Consider the following 19,337-nt stretch of genomic DNA (forward strand, 5'->3'; position numbering starts at 1 on the left):
GCGTTCACAACACCTCAAAAAAAGTTGTTTTTTTAAGTTGCTGCCCAGCGGGACATTATACGTATATAGATTTATACACACGTCAGTGGGATTTAAAGTTATTTTTCCACAGAGAGAGATCTCATATTAACTCTCACAGTGATGCGTAGGCGGCGGGATAAAAGAAAAGTCATGAACTCAATGCAGCCCAATTTAGTCTGCAGTCACATAGCGACACCTGTTCATCGGCAACAACAGTCCCCGGTAACCCGGACTAATTATAGGGTCGCACCGTAATTTGTGGCTCCATGTTTTTATTTGCATCACTGCGTTTGCATTGCAGCAAACATGAACATTACATATATTTCAATATAATGTAAAAGCAGTCAAAACAACTAACATCAGAAACAGCTGATGTTATTTGTTATATGTCACGGTGTCATTTCCGCTTCTTTCTCCTGTAACAACAGCCCGGCGCCGTGAGCAGTCGCCTTTTTTGCGCTCGCTATCCCTGCACTTTCTACCATCTGCAAACGCCACGGTGTTCGTGTCGTCATGAAAGACATGAACATCGAGCGTAAAAACAAAGGAGACTGCTACCGGCTTTTTATCTGCCGATCGCCGTGCTACGGTTGCAAGAAAAAGAAGCAGAAATGACGTTCTCTACGCGTTGAGACGTTCCCCGTCCGTCGGCTAAACGCTTGATTGAAACTTCAATGCGACAGTGACACCAAGTAGAATTATAAATGTCACATAGCCCCAAACATGTCTTTTTCAAAGCCTGCGGTGAAGAGAAAGGTTGGTGATGAGCACCGACAATTTCAGGAAAAGTGGGAAATGCAATATTTCTTTGTTGAGCACAGGGGCACCCCGACCTGTCTTATTTGCACAGAGAAAGTTGCGCTGCACAAGGAATACAATTTGAAACGTCATTACACAACTAGACATGCTGAGCTGGATGCAAAATACCAGGGAGACGAGAGAGCGAACCGGGTTGCCAGTCTTAAAACAGATCTACTGAGGCAGCAAGATTTCTCCAAGAAAGCAACCAAAGAGAATAATGCAGCAGTCGGAGCCACGTGGTTAGTGAGATGATTGCTAAAGCAGGGAAGCCATTCACAGAAGGTGCATTTGTCTAAAAGTGCATATTGCAGGCTGCAAATATAGTCTGTCCGGGAAAGAAAGGTCAGTTTAGCAACATCAGCCTTTCTGCCAACACCGCAGCAGATCGCATTTCTGACCTGTCAAGTGACATTTCTGACCAACTGTGTGAGAAAGCCAAATGTTTCAGTGTATACTCAGTCGCTCTTGATGAGACCACAGACATCACCGACACTGCCCAGCTCCCAATGTATGTCCGTGGTGTTGATGACAGTTTTGAAGTGATGGAGGAGCTGCTCACAGTAATTCCAATGCATGGCCAGACCACCGCTCAGCAGATATTTACAAGCTGTGTGATGCCATTGAGAATGTTGGTTTGCCATGGAAGAGGTTTGTTGGAATAACAACAGATGGAGCGCCATCAATGACAGGGAGGAAACATGGACTGGTGGCACAAAACAAACTGGAAGAGGAAGGCGTGGAGGAGGCCATTGCTCTGCACTGCATCATCCATCAGCAGGTCCTTTGCAGCAAATGCCTGAAGTTTGACAATGTGATGTCTATTGTTGTGAAATGCATCAACCAAATCAGATCCAGGGGCTTAAAGCACCGAAGGTTCTGTGCTTTTTTAGAGGAAATGGAGTCAGAATATGGGGATGTGCTCGACTTCACTGAGGTACGTTGGCTCAGCAGGGGAAATGTATTAAAGAGACTTTTTGAGTTGAGAGCAGAAGTGAAGCCTTCATGGAGAAGGATGGAGTTAGTGTTCCTGTGCTAACTCATCCCAAATGGCTCATGGACTCAGCTTTTCTTGTTGATATGACACATGAGCTTAATGTACTGAACAAGACGTTACAAGGCCAGGGGCAACTTGTCAGTGCTGCCTATGACAACGTGAGAGCATTCTCCACAAAACTGGCGCTCTGGAAAGCTCAGCTCTCTCAGACAAACCTTTGCCATTTCCCAGCATGCAAGGCACTCGTGGATGCAGGCACACCATTCAGTGCTGACGAGTATGTTGATGTCATTTTGAGGCTACAGGAGGAATTTGATCACAGATTTGCTGACTTCAAGACACACAGAGCCACCTTTCACATTTTTGCGGACCCCTTCTCCTTTGATGTGCAAGATGCCCCTTCTGTGCTTCAAATGGAGCTCATTGAGCTGCAGTGCAACTCTGAACTCAAAGCAAAGTTCAGGGAGGTGAGTGGAAAAGCAGACAAGCTTGGACAATTTTTGAGAGACTTGAGCCCTAGTTTCCCTCGGCTTTCCCGAATGTTCAAGCGGACCATGTGCCTTTTTGGTAGCACATACTTGTGCCAAAAGCTCTTCTCCACTTTGAACTTCAATAAGTCCAAGTACAGGTCCAGACTTACGGATGATCATCTTCAAGACATACTGAGGGTCGCAACTGCTTCCTCCCTCAGGCCAAATCTGGCTCGGCTATGCGAGAGGAAACGCTGCCAGGTCTCTAGCAGCAAGGAGTAGGCAAGAGAAGCCATGTTCAGAAGAACAGTTCATTTTCTACAGTGTTCCATTCATGTTCAGAAGAAGGTTATAGAACTGTTAATACAGACATTTCAATCTAAACACAGCAGATATAGAAGACTGAAAGAAACACACAAGTTCACTGACTAAAAATATCTTATTATTATTTTATTTATGTTTTACAGATTGATTTATTTTCTTATTAATTCTTAATTTGTTTATTCATTTTTCATATTTTGTGTTAAAAAATAAAAATAAAGAGATTTGAGAAGATTGGAATTTTTTAACCATGCCTTTCTTGTGGAAAACCTAATGCGGCCCAGCCTCACCCAGACTCTGCCTGCAGCGGCCCCCAGCTAAATTGAGTTTGAGACCCCTGTCCTACACCATAAATCAGTAAGAGAGGGTACGACCTCTCTCATGGCCCCAAGTGGTGTGTGCATGCCAGAGCACTCTGGAAGGCACACAGAGTCTTTACAGACTACTCAGGATCAAACCTCTATCATTATGCAATCGATTATACAACTCTAAGCATATATGAGTAAATATTTCTAAGCATAAATGACAATCAACAATATAAACCTTACAGCTGGTTTTAATAACAGAATTCATTTGTTTCTCAAACGAGAAAGAGCTATCGAGAAACACTCCTAAATCTTTAGTTCTTAACTTTTCCAGTGGGCCAAGGTCAACATTATCTGCTAATGCTAAATAGGCTGCCGTTATTAACTAATGCTAATTTGACATGAATTAGCATTATGCACTAATGCTAACACTTACTTTTTTTTAAAAATGTGAGTAGCTAATGCTAACACTATTTCCCTTAACTTTATAACAATGTGAACGGCTAATGCTAACACTCTTTTTCCTAGCATTATAACATCTGAGCTGCTAATGCTAAGTAGGCTGCCATTAGCACCTACGTCTAATTTAAGGCAAATACGCATTAGAACCTAATGCTCATATCGTTTTCCTTTGCTTTATAACAATGTGAGCAGCTACTGCTAAATAGCATTAGCTAATAACAGCAGTCTAATTTAATGCAAGTTAGCCTCATTTGCATTACAACGATGTGAGGAGTTAACGCTAAGTATGCTGCCATTAGTGGCTAATTCTAATTAGGGGTGAATAAATATTACCAGCTAATGCTAATATCGTATTCTCTTCCCTTTTAACAATGTGAGCAGCTAGTGCTAGGTAGGCTGATGCTAGCAGCTAATGCTAAAGCTAATTTAATGTGAATTAGCATCACATTAGTGAGGAGTTAATGCTAAGTAGACTGCCATTAGCAGGTAATGCTAATTTTAGGTGAATAGGAATTGGCAGATAATGCTAATACCATATTTTCTTGCTTTATAACAATGTGACCAGCTAATGCTATGTAGGTTGCCGTTATTAGCTAATACTAATTTGAGGTGAATTAGCATTATCCCCTTATGCTAACAATGTTTTTTCTTACTTTTTAACAATACAAGTAGCTAATGTGAACACTTTTTTTTAAATTGAATTCTAATTTTTCCCTTGCGATGTGAAGAGTTAATGCTAAATAGGATGCCATTAGTGGCTAATTCTAATTTTAGATGAGAAAGCATTAGAAGCTAATGCTAATACCATATTTTCTTGCTTTATATCAATATTAGTAGGTAATGCTAAGTACGTAGCCATTATTAGCTAATGCTAATTTAGGTGAATTAGCATTATCCACTAATGCTAACACTGTTTTTGCCAACTCTTTTCCCTTGCATTATAACAATATGAGCAGCTAATGCTAAGAAGGCTGCCATTATTAGGTAATGCTAATTATTATGTGTGTTAGCATTATCCGCTGCTGCTAGCAATGTTTTATCTTACCTTTTAACAATATCAGCAGCTAATGCTAACACTACTTTAATTTCAGTTAAACCTACTTAGCATTAATTAACTTCATTTAGCATTAAGAAGTTTTTGCTATAGGCTACCATTAGTGGCTAATGCTAATTTTAGGTAAATAGAAATTGGCAGCTAATGCTAATACCATATTTTCTTGCCTTATAACAATGTGACCAGCTAATGCTAAGCAGGTGCCATTATTAGCTAATACTAATTTGAGATGAATTAGCATTATCCGCTTATGCTAACAATGTTTTTCTTACTTTTTAACAATACGCCATTAGTGGCTAATTCTAATTTTAGATGAAAAAGGATTAACAGCTAATGCTCATACTGTTTGCTTTGTAAGAATGACAGCAGCTAATGATATGAAGTCTACCGTTATTAACTAATGCTAATTTGATGAGAATTAGCATTATCCGATAATGGTAACTCTTTTCCCCTGCATTATAACAATGTCAGGAGTTAATGCTAAGTAGACTGCCATTAGGGGCTAACTCTAATTAGGGGTGAATAATTATTAGCAGCTAATACTAATACCGTTTTCTCTTTTTCCTTATAACAACTTGAGCAGCTAATGCTAATTTGATGCGAATTAGCATTATATTAGTGAGCAGTTAATGCTAAGTAGGCTGCCATTATTAACTAATACTACGTTGACGTGAATTAGCATTATGCGCTACTGCTAATACTGTTTTCTCTTACTTATTAAAAATGATAGTAGCTAATACTAATACTCTTTTCCGTTGGGTAACAACAAAGTGAGGAATTAATGCTAAGTTGGCTGCTTTTAGCGGCTTATTCTAATTAGGGGTGAATAATTATTAGCAGCAAATGCTAATACCGTTTTCTCTTTCCTTATAACAATATGAGCAGTTAATGCTAATTTGATGTGAATTAGCATTATATTAGTGAGGAGTTAATGCTAAGTAGGCTGCCATTAGCAGCTAAAGGTAATTTGAGGTGAATAAGCACTAGTAGCTAATGCCAATACCCTTTTCTCTTGTGTTATAATGATGTGAAACGTTAATATTGTTCTCAAACAACAGAATGAGAATGAAATATTGATTCTAACAGGGCCCATAAACAGCATTAGCTTAGCAGCATTAGCTTATCAGAGTCTCCATCATGGTCACACAAATCCTTAGCGGAGCAAAGTGGCCTACTTAGCAATAGCTGCTGTAGAAAGCAAAGGGAAAACAGTATTAGCATTAGCTGCTAAATGTGCACTTGAGAACAAATCTATTGTGAATTCAGCCGTGAATGTAGTGTTTCCAGTAAGCTTCCATTTCCAAATGTTAGCTGCTCCTGTCTGCCTCTTTGTCACACACACAGACTGAAATGATTCACAGCCTTGTTTCATCCTTCTGTCAGTGTCACTGACTGTCACTGTGACTGTGGACATACAGCATGGGAAACACACACATGGCTGATACTTGTATCTAAAGTTACAAAATGTTGTCTCTGTCCAAATATTACCTAACTGTAAGTCTACTTTTAATGAAACTCTCAACATGACTTATCAGTTATCATTAATGTTCCTGCAAACAGACTCCTTGAAGACCCCCTACATAAATATCCATGTACTATCCAGCTAGACTAGTGTGTCTGTCCCTGAAAATATTCCTGCATGTGTGATTGTTCATGTCTCATCTGCAGGAAACAAACAGGAAGTGAGTGAAAGACACAGGAAATGATTCCAGCTCTTCCTCCTATATCAGACATTCTCTCCATACCTGAGAGTGTCCAGTCTCCAGCCTGGATCCTTCAGTCCAGCCGACAGAAGCTTAATTCCTGAGAGACCTGGATGATTGTAGCTCAGGTCCAGCTCTCTCAGATGGGAGGGGTTGGAGGTCAGAGCTGAGGCCAGAGAAGTACAGCCTTCCTCTGTGATCAGACAGCCTGACAGACTGCAGACACACAAAACAACAATCCATCTGTTATCCATCTCTATAGCAGCATAACTAAGGGATGGTTCAGGGTCACCTGATCCAGCTCTAACTATAAGTTTTATCAAAAAGGAAAGTTTGAAGCTGATATTCAAAGTAGAGAGGGTGTCTGTCTCCTGAACTCAAACTGGGAGCTGCTTCCACACCCAGTCCAACATAGCCAGGCTTTCTTTGCTGCTTTGACAAAACCTCAAATCCCAGTCAGAGATGGTGAGCATCATCACAGTGATGATCATTTCTCTGTTAACCCAGGCTTTCTGCTTCAGGATCTGTGCACGCTCACAGAACAAGGAGACCTTTAAACATCATTTCACTAAATGGATGGACTGAGCTCAGCCTACAGATGAACTGGATAAATAAAGATTTGACCTCAGTGTGCTCAGTGTTCCTGTCTATTCCTAACATATTCCTAACATGATAGCTGCACTTTAGAGCTCTAAAACTGGAACTGACACATATTTAAACTCCACATGTTACTCAGTACATTCAGTTCTGACACTCGCCCACAGTCCAACAAAGGAAACATGGAGATCACATCAGTTTGTCACCAAAGTCTAATTATTCCAGAGGGCAGTGTTGATACAACTAAAGTTATTTTTAAGCAAAGTTGAGTTTTTTATTGTCGCAGTACTTCATGTCTGAAGTATCACTTAAATGCATTACACGCTGTTGATGGCAGCAAACAAACCACCCAAACAAACAGAGGTGGGAGGCTTGGGCAGACTACGTAGGATCAGCTTGTGGGAGGAGTCAGGATAAAACCAAAGAAAGACAAGCTAACAAACACCACAGTGAAGTGAGTAGCTACAAACTGCAGGCCGATTAGTGTTGTTGAAGAAGTCGGTCTGAGGAATGTTCTTAGGATCAACAAATGACGGCATGTATGAGCCTCCCTCAAGACGCACCATCACAAGAAGAACACATGAGCTGTAGAAAACGGAGAGACTACGAAAGCCACGGCGTTACAACGTGCACCAGCTGTTGGTCTCTCTGGAGACTACTGGGCGTGGCTGGGTAACCATGGTTACTTGGGAGTTACAGTACATGATATTAATGAAGAGTGGGAGCTGCGTTCTATAGCAAACAATTTGTTATGAGGTAATCAGCTGATCTTAGTTTAACCGGAAGCCCTTCACAATAATTGCAATGCCTTTATTTTGTACAACTACCATCAGTTCGTCTGTACTGATGGTAACTTAAAGTCACACTAATGTCGTTTAGTTTCTATAGTTTATGTAGTGGAAGTATACTACAGTACCCTGATCACTGATAGGACAGATTTATGTAGATATACACCTTTGTGTTTAACATTACTGCATTATAGTGCTGTGATCTTTGTCCTTATATATGGCTATATTAGCTATACTGATGTACGTACATATAACTGGATATGTAACTTATCTATTCATCTTATTTGTCATGTATTTGTATTGTGTACTTCCTTTTTGTAAGAAACCACACACATGATCACAGCCGCAAGAATCAATCAGTGAAAGAATAAAGTGTCTCAAACCAAACCTTAAGCTCTTTATTCCACATGCTGGGATCATTTGGCCTTCAGTGGTGTTCTGGCTGACACACCGGAGTGACCAGAGTGCTAAAGAGTGAATCGGACACACCAGTGTCATCTCTGATATCTCCACTACATTTAATCGTCCTTCAGCTTGTGGCTGCCGTTAGCTGGTCTGCTAGTTAGCTGATTTGCTATTTAGCCGGTGTGCTAGTTAGCTGGTGTGCTAGTTAGCCGGTTCGCTAGTCAGCTGGTGTGCTGACCAGCGAACCAGTAGGTTACAAGATGAGCTTGTCTGTCTGATGAGCCAGCTCTCTCTGTCTTGGTCATTTTGTCCTTGGGCAAAACCTAACCTACCACTACAACTGTAGCTTACCTCCACCAGTGTGTGAATGTGAGAGTGAATGAATACAGGGAGTGCAGAATTATTAGGCAAATGAGTATGTTGTCCACATCATCCTCTTCATGCATGTTGTCTTACTCCAAGCTGTATAGGCTCGAAAGCCTACTACCAATTAAGCATATTAGGTGATGTGCATCTCTGTAATGAGAAGGGGTGTGGTCTAATGACATCAACACCCTATATCAGGTGTGCATAATTATTAGGTAACGTCCTTTCCTTTGGCAAAATGGGTCAAAAGAAGGACTTGACAGGCTCAGAAAAGTCAAAAACAGTGAGATATCTTGCAGAGGGATGCAGCAGTCTCAAAATTGCAAAGCTTCTGAAGCGTGATCATCGAACAATCAAGCGTTTCATTCAAAATAGTCAACAGGGTCGCAAGAAGCGTGTGGAAAAACCAAGGCGCAAAATAACTGCCCATGAACTGAGAAAAGTCAAGCGTGCAGCTGCCAAGATGCCACTTGCCACCAGTTTGGCCATATTTTGGAGCTGCAACATCACTGGAGTGCCCAAGAGCACAAGGTGTGCAATACTCAGAGACATGGCCAAGGTAAGAAAGGCTGAAAGACGACCACCACTGAACAAGACACACAAGCTGAAACGTCAAGACTGGGCCAAGAAATATCTCAAGACTGGTTTTTCTAAGGTTTTATGGACTGATGAAATGAGAGTGAGTCTTGATGGGCCCGTGGCTGGATTGGTAAAGGGCAGAGAGCTCCAGTCCCACTCAGACGCCAGCAAGGTGGAGGTGGAGTACTGGTTTGGGCTGGTATCATCAAAGATGAGCTTGTGGGGCCTTTTCGGGTTGAGGATGGAGTCAAGCTCAACTCCCAGTCCTACTGCCAGTTTCTGGAAGACACCTTCTTCAAGCAGTGGTACAGGAAGAAGTCTGCATCCTTCAAGAAAAACATGATTTTCATGCAGGACAATGCTCCATCACACGCGTCCAAGTACTCCACAGCGTGGCTGGCAAGAAAGGGTATAAAAGAAGAAAAACTAATGACATGGCCTCCTTGTTCACCTGATCTGAACCCCATTGAGAACCTGTGGTCCATCATCAAATGTGAGATTTACAAGGAGGGAAAACAGTACACCTCTCTGAACAGTGTCTGGGAGGCTGTGGTTGCTGCTGCACGCAATGTTGATGGTGAACAGATCAAAACACTGACAGAATCCATGGATGGCAGGCTTTTGAGTGTCCTTGCAAAGAAAGGTGGCTATATTGGTCGCTGATTTGTTTTTGTTTTGTTTTTGAATGTCAGAAATGTATATTTGTGAATGTGGAGATGTTATATTGGTGTCACTGGTAAAAATAAATAAATGAAATGGGTATATATTTGTTTTTTGTTAAGTTGCCTAATAATTCTGCACAGTAATAGTCACCTGTACACACAGATATCCCCCTAAAATAGCTAAAACTAAAAACAAACTAAAAACTACTTCCAAAAACATTCAGCTTTGATATTAATGAGTTTTTTGGGTTCATTGAGAACATGGTTGTTGTTCAATAATAAAATTATTCCTCAAAAATACAACTTGCCTAATAATTCTGCACTCCCTGTAGTGGGATTGTAAAGGGTCTTTGAGGGTCTCGAAAAGCGCTATATAAATGCAATCCATTATTATTATTAAGAGCATCTTTAGGCCTGACTGTGCTCATCCTTCCTCCAACCTCTCCTTACCAAAGATAACAACTACATCAGTATTAGCTCAATAACAATTTCTGCAATTCAATTGTGGACATTCATTTTTAAACCTTGTGTAAAACGATAAAACCTCAAAGTCTGAGCATTATTCTTTGTGCAAACAGCTCTTGCAGGTTCCCCCGGACTTAGGTTATTTTTATTATTTAATTACTTTCCTTTAAGCAGCTGTTCAGGCTACTAAACTCATCCCAGAAATAACAAGTGACACCATTAATAGTAGAGGTGGGAATCACCATACAACTCGCGATACGATATTATCACAATACTTAACGCACGATACGATATTATTGCGATTTTTTAAAATATTTTGCGATATTTAAATTCTGCACATAAAGGTAAACTTTATCAATATTCATTTTATCTAATATCAAAGTCTCATACTCAGTCTTTCTCTCATTTCAGTCAGTTTTATTGTTGACAAACTGAACGGTTTGTATTACAGTCTAGTCCAACTTAACTGAATGCAACCATCTGGTACAATTACAGCTATTCTGAACTATGCAATTTATGAAAACTATGCAGCCCCTTCAGCAACTGAAGAATTTGAAAGTAAATTTAAAAAAATATATAATTTTACATTAAATAAAAAAGTTTCAAACTTAATTAAAATTAAACATGTCTTAAATTAAAATAAGTAAACTGTCATGTTTATTGCTGCCAAAAAAAAAGTTAAACACATTTGGACAGTGAAGGAATGTCAGGATTGTTGCTCAGAAAAAGGATCAACATGCTCTGAAGTCAACATGCTCTGACTCCAGAGCATGTTGACTTCAGAGAAAAAATTGTTTGTAACAAAATATCGATTTCTGCTGTCCCTGTATCGATACATTATTAGCAAACAAAATATCACGATACTACACAGTATCGATTTTTTCCCCCACCCCTAATTAATAGTGGAGCTAACTTTAACAGGTGAAACTGATTTGACCTATAAGGCTACTGCAGTTACTTCTTATCAGGTTTAGTAGGGAAGACATCTGGATGAGGTAGTTAGTAGTATGTAGTTAGTACCGGGCGACTCCCCTCCCCCACATCGGCACCAGAACCCTGTATTATCTACAGGGTAAGACTGCCTGTTTTATCAAACTATGGCCATTACTACTGTGATCATTTGCAGCCCAGTGTGCCGCTCTCTCTGCTGGGATGAACCACTGGAGCTCACCCAGTCATCCCTTTCTTTCTCTCAAGAAGAAGTGAAATAAATGTATTTATTATGTTACGAGTCTAATATTCTTTAAATCAAACTGTAATGAATAAATCAAGCAAGAAGATTTGGTGGCTCCACGTGTTGTAGAAGAAAAGATAAACATCTCATTTTGAGAAATCAGCCTTTAAAATTAAGTACTGTGAATAAAAAACAAACAGCGAGCCAATCAGCAGTCGCCAATATCCTCCTAATTTCATTCACAAAGAAATCAAATATATATATTATGGGCCCAAAGGAGCCTAAATCTTTAAATTAGGCAGTGCATGAAGTATTTTTTTAAATAAACAGAGACATGACTATAACAACTTTTAGTAATTCAGAGTCCAATTATCCACTCAAATGTAAATAAAAGTTCACTTGACAGCTGTAAAAGTTACCTGTTTATACAATAATATAAATCACATTTCAAATGATCATCTGTGGAAAAGTTTGAATCCTGACCTGAGAGTTTCCACTGCACACTGTGAACTCTTTAGTCCAGCGGACAGAAGCTTCACTCCTGAATCCTGCAGGTCAGAGTTACTCAGGTCCAGCTCTCTCAGACTGGAGGACTGGGAGCTGAGGACTGAGGACAGAGCTTCACAGCTTCTCTCTGACAGGTTACAGCCACTCAGTCTGAAAAATAAAAGACAATCTATAAAACAAGTACTCATGTAGAGTTTGTTAATACATTTCACAACATTAAATGTTGACTTTCTATTTTTAAAGGAAACATAAACATATTAAGATACAACATCATATGTATGAACTTTAATTAATAATTCTAAAAACTAAATGTTTTCTGATCTGACCTCAGAGTATTCAGTTTACAGTTTAAACGTTGTAGTCCAGCAGACAGAAGCTTCACTCCTGAATCCTGCAGCTTTCTGATACTCAGGTCCAGCTCTGTCAGACTAGAGGACTGCGAGCTGAGAACTGAGGACAGAGCTTCACAGTTTTCCTCTGAGAGTTCACAGATGTTAAGTCTGAAGATAAAAACATGAATAAAGATTGTTGTTAAAGTGTAATCAAGGTGCAATAGCTTATTGTCTTGTGCTGAGCAGGTTAGTAAAACTTCTGTTTAACTTTGAAATGAATAAAAATGCTATGAAACAAGGATAACTGGATAAAGACAAACAAAAACAAACATCAAACACATAAACAAACAGAACTAAACATAATACAAATTGATCTGACCTCAGAACATTCAGTTTGGCATGTGGACTCTCCACTGCAGCAGACAGAAGCTTTACTGCTGAAGCCTTCAGGCTGTTGGTACTCAGGTCCAGCTCTCTCAGACTACAGGACTGGGAGCTGACCACTGACAACAAATTTTCACAGCCTTTCTCTGAGACGTTACAGCTGCTCAGTCTGAGAGAGAAAGGAAAAAAACAAAAACAAAAAAAAACAAACAATATATGTGATCAAATTAAATTTGTTTATATGTTGAACCCTTTTTTTTTTAAATTTATTTAAACCTATGAGACTATGAGTGCTACCAGTCCAGTGCACATGATTGGTACCTTGATGGTACCTTGCTCAGGGGTACCACAAGGTAACTATTTGGTGGATTCGACCCCTGACCTTATGATCATGGGGCGACCACTCTGCCTACTGAGCTAATAATTCTGTGTACACTGTCATACAATATTAACTAAAACAATTATTTTAGAAAATTTTAGTAATTCAATAATCATGCTCATTACCTGTGTATTGTGAATAACACTTGATTTTAAACACTAGCTGTATAAAACTCTTCCTGTTAAAGGTGTGTATAAAGGAGATGAGCTGAAATGCAGACTTCATGGAGAATGTTTGCTGTCAGGATATATCAAAGACAAAGCAGAGATCCATCCAGTCTCTTCCACTAAGCCCACAGAGGGACAGACAACCACTCTCACTCACACCTGCATGAAGTTTGGATCACCAGGTAACCTAACTGCATGTCTGTGGACAGTGGGAAGAAACTGTAGAGGACCCAGAGTGAACCCACTGTAATTCTGTGATAACACTGGTTATGGAAGCCTTACAGTTACATATGGTTACTGACAAGAAACACGACCTTAGAGGCAATTTCAGTAATGAAGACCGAGTTTCTCCCTCCATACGGGATGAAAACATGACAGCACAGCAGAGATTTATATTTAAAAAGGGAGGGTGTGCACTGAAAGTGAGATACAAACTTGAACTTAAATTATGAACATCAGAAAAAGATGTAGGTGAAGTCTGGCAGGTGAAGTTTGTGCTTTAGAATAAAACAACCAAACTCCTGGAGTTGGAGACAAATGAACAAGCTGAGGATAATAAACCTGTCAGAGGGGCTGAAGCATCAGAGCTCATGTTCTTATAGGCTGGGTCTGGATTGTCCTTTGATAAGAGTTACAGAACAAAGTGTGTTTTAGAAATGCTGGAGTGAAACATTAAAACTACCATATATTTACCGAGTGACTGATGATCATTTAATTCACTATTTTAAAAAAATGTTACAGTGCTCTTTGAACTCAGCATTTCTGATTTATTTCCCATGATTTTAACAATGAAGCGATGACAACATGTTTACTTACAGAGCTTTGTTGGAGGCTTTGACCACTGGCAGCATTCTCAGAAGAGCCTTCTCTGAAGCAGAGTATTTCTTGAAGTCAAACTCATCCAGATCTTCTTCTGATGACAGTAAGATGAAGGTCAGAGCTGAGCACTGAGCAGGAGACAGTTTACCTGTGGAGAGACTTCCTGAAGTCCTGTATTGTTGGATCTCCTCCACTAGAGAACGATCATTCAGTTCATTCAGACAGTGGATCAGATTGATGCTTTTCTCTGCAGACAGATTCTTACTGAGCTTCTCCTTGATGTACTGGACTGTTTCCTGATTGGTCAGTGAGCTACTTCCTGTCTGTGTCATCAGGGCTCGTAGGAGAGTCTGATTGGTCTGCAGGGAAAGACCCAGGAGGAAGCGGAGGAACAAGTCCAGGTGTCCATTTGGACTCTGTAAGGCCTTGTTCACAGCACTCTGGTAGAAGTGTGTCTCTGCAGATTCTCCTGTTTCAGACTTCTTGGATGTTGTTTGTTGTTGTTCCAGCAGATTGAGTCCAGAGTTGATGAAGGTCAGATGGACATGAAGAGCAGCCAGCAACTCCTGAACACTCAGATGGATGAAGCAGAACACCTTGTCCTGGTACAGTCCTCTCTCCTCTTTAAAGATCTGTGTGAACACTCCTGAGTACACTGAGGCTTCTCTGATATCGATGCCACACTCTGTCAGGTCTGATTCATAGAAGATCAGGTTTCCTTTCTGCAGCTGATCAAAAGCCAGTTTTCCCAGAGACTCCATCATCTTCCTGCTCTCTGGACTCCAGTGTGGATCTGTCTCAGCTCCTCCATCATACTTGACCTTCTTCACTTTGGCCTGAACCACCAGGAAGTGGATGTACATCTCAGTCAGGGTCTTGGGCAGCTGTCCTCCCTCTCTGGTTTCCAGCACATCCTCCAGAACTGTAGCAGTGATCCAGCAGAAGACTGGGATGTGACACATGATGTGGAGGCTTCGTGATGTCTTGATGTGGGAGATGATGCTGCTGGCCTGCTCCTCATCTCTGAATCTCTTCCTGAAGTACTCCTCCTTCTGTGGGTCAGTGAACCCTCTGACCTCTGTCACCATGCCAACACAGTCAGGAGGGATCTGATTGGCTGCTGCAGGTCGTGTGGTTATCCAGAGGCGAGCAGAGGGAAGCAGTTTCCCCCTGATGAGGTTTATCAGCAGCACATCCACTGAGGTGGACTTTCTAGGGTCAGTTAGGATTGTAGTTTTGTGGAAGTCCAGAGGAAGTCGACACTCATCCAGACCATCAAAGATGAACACAACCTGGAAGTCTTCAAAGCTGCAGATTCCTGCTTCTTTGGTTTCAGTAAAGAAGTGATGAACAAGTCCCACCAAGCTGAACTTTTCCTCTTTCAGCACATTCAGCTCTCTGAAAGTGAATGGAAATATGAACTGGATGTCCTGGTTGGCTTTGTCTTCAGCCCAGTCCAGGCTGTATTTCTGTGTTAAGACTGTTTTCCCAATGCCAGCCACTCCCTTTGTCAGCACTGTTCTGATTGGTTCATCTCTTCCAGGTGAGGCTTTAAAGATGTCTTCTTGTCTGATGGTTGTTTCTGGTCTGTCTGGTTTCCTGGATGCTGTTTCAATCTGTCTGACCTCATGTTCATCATTGACCTCTGCAGTCCCTCCCTCTGTGATGTAGAGCTCTGTGTAGATCTGATTCAGGAGGGTTGGGTTTCCTGCTTTAGCGATGCCCTCAAACACACACTGGAACTTCTTCTTCAGGGTGGATTTAAGGTTACGATGACAAACTGGAGCTTGAAGCTCTGAATGAGAAGAAAAATAAACACTCAATTCCAAAAAGAACTAATCTTTAAAACATGTTGCTCCATCTTCCATCTCTGGAAAATGTTCATTTATCCAGCAGCTTAAATCTTTAGATAAATCCTCTTACTGCTCTGCAGACGGTCAGCCAGCTCCTCCTGCTTCATTCTCCTCAGGAAGTCCACTGTGATCTTCACAAATGCCTCTCTGCTGCTGCTCCTCTGACTCTCTAAGCATTCTGGGTAATCTGGACTCAGAACCTTCTGGATCTTCTTCAGCTCGTTCTTCACAAAAGTGATGATGTTGTCCTCCAGCAGCTGGAACAGAATATTTATGAATGAGCCAATCAGACTGAAATCATGGAGCCAAACATCAGATCCATGTTGGACACACTGACGATCCACTGGTCTACAAAGAGCAGCATGGAGATGACTGTGAACAGAACAGATGTAACAGTAGTTGTTGTACATGTACAGACCATAAATATGGAGTCCAGCTGTGTTTGATGCTGCTGGGCAGACTGACCACTGGGAACCTCTGAGCTCTGCTGCTCCACTCTGTGGAGGAACCATGAAGGATTAGATCAACACAGGATAAAGATCCAGGAGTTTCTGCTCAAATAACTTCATCTGAATCAAGTCTGTCAAGTTTTAAACTCTCAGATTGTGAACATATCAGTAATTTTCAGTCTGTTTTCATGGACGTCCTTTCAGTGGTGATGTCAGGGATGATTTTGAAGAAGCTCATCAAACTGAACCATCAGCAGATCACTGCTCCAAAACCAGAACATGATCCGAGTCTCCCTCCACCACCAGAACACCAGCTTTACTAACGTGGTAGATCAGTGTAGTACAGATCAATAACTGATGAGTCATTTGATCAAAATCACTGAGTGCTTCACGTCTGACCCTCTGATGCTTCTGTAGACATTTTGCATATTTAATGAATGTCTGACAGTTTTACATTCATTCTATGAACACAGTGGAAATGTTGTGTTATAGTCTCCATGTTGTTTCCAGCATCATAAATTCTTAAGTTCAGAAAATTAGATTCTTTCTTCACAGCTGAAAAACAACAACATTTATTCTCTATTGAAATCTGCATCGTCCACTCCAAAGGTCACAATCTGAAGGTAACATCTGGTTTTGTTCCCTGTGGTTAACTCTGAGCATCAGTATGGTGGGATTTATCCACTACATCCACACCACTGTGGTTCAGTGTTGTCCTGATGGAGTAACAGCAGCCAGTATGATCCAGGCTTTAGCTGCTGGGTCTCTGTGTGACCTCTCAGACTGTTTAACAGATCAGACACAAAGAGAATCAGAGCAGCTCTGTTCTTTAAAGACAAACATGAACCCACTCAGGTCACACTTTCCCCACAGATATGAGCATCACTGTCCTCAAACAGCAAATGACCAAGTCGAACATTTGGATCTTTTCTCTTTCATCGTTTTCTTTTTAATGAATCTTTGTAACAATCTGAGGATGTTTCAGGTCATATTTATCCAGGAAACACAAACATGTAAAGGAGTCATCACAGCTCTCTGACCTCGTTGCTCCAGGTTCACCACTGAAGGCTGGATTTCCACCTTTGGACCGGTCACTCCTCACAGACGGACAGCTGGACCCTGCAGACTGTGACCTCTGACCTCTGCAGACACAAACATGATTGAAGCAGCTGTGATCACACAGACTGCAGATAATGCAGCTGTTTCCTGTCAGTAACATCCTCTTAGATTAGAGTTCAGCTTTTTACAGGAAAACTGGACAAAACTGATTTTTGTTACAAACTCATTTTCATTTCCTCTCAGCTCACAAACACAGTCAGACAATCAACCAGAGTCAACACTGATTATAATGTCAGTGCAGAATTATTTCTGTTACTCAGTGAGTTCAGCTCTCTGACCTCGTTGCTCCAGGTTCACCACTGAAGGCTGGATTATGACCTTTGGACCGGTCACTCCTCACAGACGGACAGCTGGACCCTGCAGACTCTGCTCTGTCCTCCTCTTCCTCCATCATCATCTTCAGTCAGTCTGAGAGGTAAACCACAAACACTCAGTGAGTTCACATTAACAGGAGGAACTGAGTTACAGTCGCTGACCTCTGACCTGTCATGTGACCATGAAACCAGGTCAATATGTCTGTAGGTTCAGTCATCCAGGTCATGTGATCTAAGGAGCTTGGAGAGAAAAGAGACGTCTTTAAGTTTCTGGAAGACGTTTCATCAGAGAAGCTTCTTCAGCTCTAAAACCAAACGGTGGAGAGTCCCAGATATTTAAACCTGAGAGGGAAAGAAAGCATGTCGCTGACCCACCACTGATGTTATTTCAAGGAGGAAACTGAGAGCCTTTGCACCAGGAGCACAAACATCAGCTCCAGCAATGATCCACTGATGTGTTTTTATTCCATGTATGAATGTTGTTATTGACAGAGATGACGTTTGTGTGTCAGTGATGCAGTGACTGTTGTTGTTACCTGTACAGGCTGGTTAGACTCTATGAAACAGATCATACAGATCTCTGCATGTTAGAAGAGACTATTAAAGGTCATGAATGAGACAAAGGCAGGGAGGCGTCCTTTACAGCTAAACAGCAGAGTGAGAGAACAGCCAGCACCTCTACATTTATCACATTATACAGCACATGTATGATACTGACAGGGATGAGAAGAATTTAGTGATTCTGATCCCATCATTGATATTACTTATTGATTCTCAGTAGCTCTGCTCTGACAGTCACCACCATCACTGAGCAGCATATCAAAGACATTTGTGCACATTAACTGCATGTTGTGGCTCAAATGTTTGTGCATGTTGGAGGCATTTCCTCTTTGTTGTGATCAGTGTTGGTCATTACTCAAAACAGTCATTATTACACATATTACACAGAACACTTTGATTAAAAGTAATGGAGTACGTTACTTCATTACTCCTCATAACATTACTTTGATGTTACTGTGTAAAATGAACAAATGAGCATGTAACAACATAAAGCTGAGGTACAGCCCCACACACCAACACAGATCCTGATGAGGTCACGTGATGTTTCTCTGAGTGTTTATGAACACAAATCAAAGATGAAACAGCACAAAGACACTTCAAAGTGATTCTACTGTAGAAACATGAACAGGTAGAAACCTGCAGCCTGACTGCTCATCACTTTGTTACCTGTTCAAGTTCAGCAGCAGCAGCTCACTTTATCACGGTGCTGGTCTGGGGTCAGTGTTTATTCAGCTTTAACTCACTCTGGGTTCTTGGCTAGCTTAGCGTTAGCTTAGTGTTAGCATGCTGTGTGCTAGCTTAGCGTCAGAGCTCTGCAGGTGTCTCGTGTGTAAACATTAATCACAGTGACAGTAAAGGAGGTAAAGGGCTGTGACGTCATCACGTACGCTGCGTCCTCTGTGGGCTCTGAGTGAACTCAAAGTACAAACTACAAGTACACAAACACGAACGTAGCTCAGAGTGGCGGACACACTCGGCCTCGTTGGTCCAGCTGTGAGTCCGTTACCGTGAACTATGGAGCGGCAGATTTGTGCTGAACTAAGCTGCACACAGCTGATGTTAGCCAGGAAACATTACACACTGACTTTAATGGAGAGACCGGAAATACAAACACACACAGTTTGTTGTGTGAAGAAATCAAACACGAGCTGAACAAACAGTAAAGTTCCTAAAGACAAACTGTTAAAGGAGGAAACAAAGCAAACTTACAGTTTCTTCACACACCAACAACAAGCTCCACTCCACACCTGGACACTAAACACGGACACACAGATGAGCTGCTTCCT

General features: G+C 41.1%; 2 protein-coding genes across 2 annotated transcripts in view; both read right to left on the bottom strand.

Annotated features, from left to right (window-relative positions):
* Positions 1-12,783, bottom strand: part of LOC146679495 (stonustoxin subunit beta-like) — an 18,142-nt gene extending 5,359 nt beyond the window's left edge. The window contains exons 1-3 of the mRNA XM_085450383.1: positions 12,773-12,783; positions 12,386-12,559; positions 12,083-12,174 (exon numbers count right to left, since the gene is read on the bottom strand). Of these exons, the coding sequence (XP_085306509.1) occupies positions 12,083-12,174; positions 12,386-12,559; positions 12,773-12,783 (277 nt within the window). The remainder of the gene's footprint in view (positions 1-12,082; positions 12,175-12,385; positions 12,560-12,772) is intronic.
* A 965-nt stretch (positions 12,784-13,748) lies between these two features.
* On the bottom strand, positions 13,749-18,167 carry LOC146679496 (protein NLRC3-like). Its single transcript, XM_085450448.1, has 5 exons — positions 17,455-18,167; positions 17,098-17,199; positions 16,027-16,105; positions 15,679-15,865; positions 13,749-15,550 (listed from the first exon to the last, which is right to left on the bottom strand). Exons 1-5 carry the CDS (start codon positions 17,571-17,573, stop codon positions 13,749-13,751), a joined length of 2,289 nt encoding a protein of 762 aa, XP_085306574.1. The 5' UTR covers positions 17,574-18,167.
* Positions 18,168-19,337: the final 1,170 nt, after the last annotated feature.

Source organism: Copadichromis virginalis, unplaced genomic scaffold (assembly GCF_057382275.1).
Source record: "Copadichromis virginalis isolate Kocher_CV1m ecotype Utaka unplaced genomic scaffold, C_Virginalis_male_GT1.1 unmapped_scaffold_1, whole genome shotgun sequence".
NCBI classification, from domain to species: Eukaryota; Metazoa; Chordata; class Actinopteri; order Cichliformes; family Cichlidae; genus Copadichromis; species Copadichromis virginalis.

Excerpts from the sequence above, each read along its gene's own strand:
- LOC146679496 (XM_085450448.1), bottom strand. The coding sequence starts at position 17,573 with ATGATGATGGAGGAAGAGGAGGACAGAGCAGAGTCTGCAGGGTCCAGC. Across the intron at positions 17,200-17,454 it reads GGTGAACCTGGAGCAACGAG|AGGTCAGAGGTCACAGTCTG; the intron begins GTCAGAGAGCTG and ends TTGTGTCTGCAG. Across the intron at positions 16,106-17,097 it reads GGTGAACCTGGAGCAACGAG|AGTGGAGCAGCAGAGCTCAG; the intron begins GTCAGAGAGCTG and ends GTTCCTCCACAG.